Here is a 4,232-nt window from a genome sequence, read left to right as displayed (position 1 = left end):
ATTTAAGTTAACATATACAATACGTGTTGTGGTTTAAGACTCAAGTATAAATCATTTGAATTTGAATAAGTATGCAATGCCACCCCAAAACGAAAGATGGAAAACGGGGGATGAAAAAGTACTCACATTAACAAGTAACTTGAAAGATAGTGTCGTGAATAATCGGAGAGATCGGTTTAACGAGCAAGACCTATATTAAACGGGTCTTGTGTTAGTAGGTAGTCTTGGAAGGGTTTAAAATAAAATACATGACAAATAAAGTAAATAAATAAAGTTTAGAATTTAAAATGTAAATATTTGAGAAATTAAAGAAACGAGTTTTGTAAAATAAGTTTACTCGAAACCGGGTCTCGGTATTCTATTCATTAGTTTTTTTCTTTTTTTACTCAACCTGTGTTAAGTAATAATGTGGGTTAAAATGCGATATTGCAAAACCTTTGGTTATAAGAATACCAAAACGAGGTTTAAACGAGTGTTCGGGTTTGTCGGTCCGAGACTTGATAATTGACCAAGCTCACAGTTAACTTCCCAAAATAATAAATGTTATGAGATAACTCAATAAAATCAAAATAGACTTGACCACGTATGTAGTTCTATTGTGAAGAACCTTAACGTTCGTTAAGCGAGTATACGACCTTATCGGTTCGAACTTGTTATAAGATCAAGTTGGTTACCGACATGCCAAGTATGTTTAAAAATTAACTAAAATTGATTTAAAATATAATCTTGAAGAAAAATATGAGTTTTGGTGGCTAAAAACACACTTGTGTGTCTTAAGCGAGTGAACTCGCTTTAGTTCGGTTTTTGGTTCGGTCCTTGACTCGGAATAAGACCGAGGATGGTTACCACATACCCAATTACCATGGAACTTGTAAAATAACTTATAAATAATAATACTCAAGTTTTACATTCAAAAAGTTAACAATAAAGTTTTTAAACAAAAGTTCGGTTTTTGGTTCGTTCCTTGACTCGGAATAAGACCGAGGATGGTTACCACATACCCAATTACCATGGAACTTGTAAAATAACTTATAAATAATAATACTCAAGTTTTACATTCAAAAAGTTAACAATAATGCTTTTAAACAAAAATTCGGTTTTTGGTTCGGTCCTTGACTCGGAATAAGACCGAGGATGGTTACCACATACCCAATTACCATGGAACTTGTAAAATAACTTATAAATAATAATACTCAAGTTTTACATTCAAAAAGTTAACAATAATGCTTTTAAACAAAAGTTTGATTTTTTGTTCGGTTCTCAACTCGGGATGAAACCGAGGCTAGTCACCACATACCCAATACCATGGAACTTGACAAATATGAAAAATAAACTAAAATATGTAGAATTTAAGCAAGTATAACAAGTTATATGGTTAGTTTGTTAAATATATAAACAAGGACTACAAAGTCCTCCATGTAACCTTGCCTTACTAGTCCAACATTTCAACCGGCCGAGACCGGAGAAATGAAAGACCGAAGGTAAACAAGGAGTGTATATTATATATATGTTGTAACATCAAGCTTTAATTATTGAGAAGTTAGTTAAAATGAAATATTAGCTTATGAAGAACAACCTTAGAATTCAAGAATTTGATAGAGAAATGAAGAAATGAGCAAGCACAAATGAAGAAGATGGGTGTGTATATATAGGGTAAGTTGAATGGGTCTTTCATAAAGGGTGTTTCATGAAAATGGGTTGGTTATAGACCCAAGAAAGCACAAACTACAAATGGGTCCTTCAAGTCTCCATTTTGGTAGTTTTAGTCCCTGGAGTTCGTTTTGAGCGTTTTCGGGGAATTTTAAGAACCGAAAAGGGTATTTTTTTTTATCCAACAACTATAAAACAAATATTTGACATACAATTCATCATTTTGATAATATCGAAATGTTCGGGATACAAAACGGGTCGGGTTTACATTAAGAATACAAGTATAAAATAACCCGAAATTGACAAATGTCACAGTTTGCGCATATATATATATATATATATATATATATATATATATATATATATATATGCTATTATTTAATGTTGTGTCAAATTGGTGATCATCTCACTCAACATATTTGTTGACAAAAACTCCATTTTCTACGCATATGCAGGTTACCTGAAGATTGAAGTTGGAAACGTAGACAAGACCTTAGGATATAATCAAGATAATCGTTATATGGACTCATATTCGTGTATTTGAATTGTTTTGTATATTTGGATATTGCGTGTAATATTTGTAAATAATTAATTAGATATTGTAATTTATATTTATGATAGTATCTTCGAGTTGTGGGCAATCGGATCACGCCCTGACATTTATGCCTTAGGTTGGGCTGTGAAATGAACGACGGGAGAATTTCTTCAAAACAAAGGGCTTCTAGCCACTAGCTAGCTAGAGTGATCAAGTACATGTTAGGAATTTCGGGTCAAGAGCGTTACTTGGCGTGCAAGGCTAAGTAGCATGATTTAAGAAGTGGATAACTATAAACAATTAAATGTGCTCAGATTTAATTGTTAGTATAATTATCATGTCCTATTATTTAACAATCCTAATTGTAGTCTAAACATGATAGGTTAGATTATAAATACCCGTGCTTTGGGGTTTAGGAGATTGTAATATGAACAATTGAGTTTTGTGAAGTTTCTCAATACCAAGCGAGTCTGAGTTTGTGTTCGATACCTGGTACCAATTCCTTTAATTGGTATCAAAGCTGAACGGTATTTTGTTAAATATGAAATTTCACCAGTGCACGCAAGAACAAGCGGTATACCGAAAGAAAATTGGAGTCGGTCTCTTAAAAGTCGGTGTGTACGTTGACAAATTAATCGAGACGTGTTCCAGTTTAAATTTAATAATGGAGTTTAAGCACGAGATGGCTTAAACTTTGAGATGTCGGATTTATGAAAGCTAACTTATTATCACAAAGCAAGGATGGGATAAAAATTAAGCAAGAAGCATATGTGAAGAAAATTTTAGCTGAAGCGGGAATGGAGATTTGCAATTCTGCTCAGATTCCATTACATCCAAGTATAAAAGTTTCTAAATTTGAAGAAGAAGATTTTGATGCTATGAGATATCGAAAGATTGTCGGGTGTTTTCAGTACCTTTTACAAACTCGTCCCGACTTGACGTATTCGGTCTGAGTCGTAAGCCGGTACATGCAAAGCCCGAAGCAATCTCATGTAACTCTTATAAAGCAAATTCTTTGTTATATTCAAGGTACTCTCGGTTTTGGTATTTCTTACACTCGTGGGAAAAGCGTGTTAGTTGGTTATAGTGATAGTAGCCATAACATTGACCAAGACGATGGCAGAAGCACTACGGGGCACGTATTTTATCTTGGGTCTTCACCAATTACTTGGTGTTCTCAGAAACAACATACAGTTGCACTCTCATCGTGTGAAGCAGAGTACATGGCGGTAAGCGCAGCCGCGTGTCAGGCGGTTTGGCTAAGGGAATTGATAAGTGAGTTATTTGACAAGGAAACTCCAGTAGTGGTGTTACGTATTGATAATACATCAGCGATAGCTCTCGTGAAGAATCCGGTTTTCCATGGAAGGACCAAACACATTAAATCTCGGTATCACTACATTCAGGAATGTGTTGATCGTGAAGAAGTAGGTGTCGAGCATGTTAGTGGTGTTAAGCAGTGTGCCGATATCTTGACGAAGGTTCTTGGGAGAATCAAATTCAAGGAGATGCGGGAATTACTTGGAGTTGAAGACTTTTCGGTTTCGAGTTCGAAATTCCGGGGGTGATTGTTGGGAATTTCGGGTCACGAGCGTTACTTGGCGTGCAAGGCTAAGTAGCATGATTTAAGGTGTGAATAACTATAAACAATTAAATGTGCTCAGATTTAATTGTTAGTATAATTATCATGTCCTATTATTTAACAATCCTAATTGTACTCTAAACTTGATAGGTTAGATTATAAATACCCGTGCTTTGGGGTTTAGGAGATTGTAATCTGAACAATTGAAATTTGTGAAGTTTCTCAATAACAAGCGAGTCTGAGTTTGTGTTCAATACCTGGTACCAATTCCTTTAGTACATCACCTAGAATTAATAGACAAATATTGACAATACTAGGTACTATCTAAATCAATGTTACACAAACGAGACCAACCTAACAAAATATTTTTGATCTATACTTCACCTATAAAACCCGTGCGACTTGATCTCCTTGATGATCATGACAATTGAAATGGGTGCGTTATTGAAAATGATGTTATTCCTT

General features: G+C 34.5%; 1 protein-coding gene across 1 annotated transcript; it reads left to right on the top strand.

Annotated features, from left to right (window-relative positions):
* Nucleotides 1–3,153: 3,153 nt before the first annotated feature.
* On the top strand, nt 3,154–3,855 carry LOC143529040 (secreted RxLR effector protein 161-like). The gene is made up of 2 exons (XM_077024924.1): nt 3,154–3,666; nt 3,850–3,855. Exons 1-2 carry the CDS (start codon nt 3,154–3,156, stop codon nt 3,853–3,855), a joined length of 519 nt encoding a protein of 172 aa, XP_076881039.1.
* The last annotated feature ends 377 nt before the right edge of the window (nt 3,856–4,232 follow it).

Source organism: Bidens hawaiensis, unplaced genomic scaffold (assembly GCF_021521415.1).
Source record: "Bidens hawaiensis isolate Kalapana, Puna unplaced genomic scaffold, B.hawaiensis_p1.1 tig00008409_1, whole genome shotgun sequence".
Classification (NCBI taxonomy): Eukaryota; Viridiplantae; Streptophyta; class Magnoliopsida; order Asterales; family Asteraceae; genus Bidens; species Bidens hawaiensis.
Note: the sequence above shows the minus strand (reverse complement) of the source record. Positions and strands in the feature narration are given on the sequence as shown.

What these genes read in the sequence shown, in the direction of transcription:
- LOC143529040 (XM_077024924.1), top strand. Translation starts at nt 3,154, where the DNA reads ATGCAAAGCCCGAAGCAATCTCATGTAACTCTTATAAAGCAAATTCTT.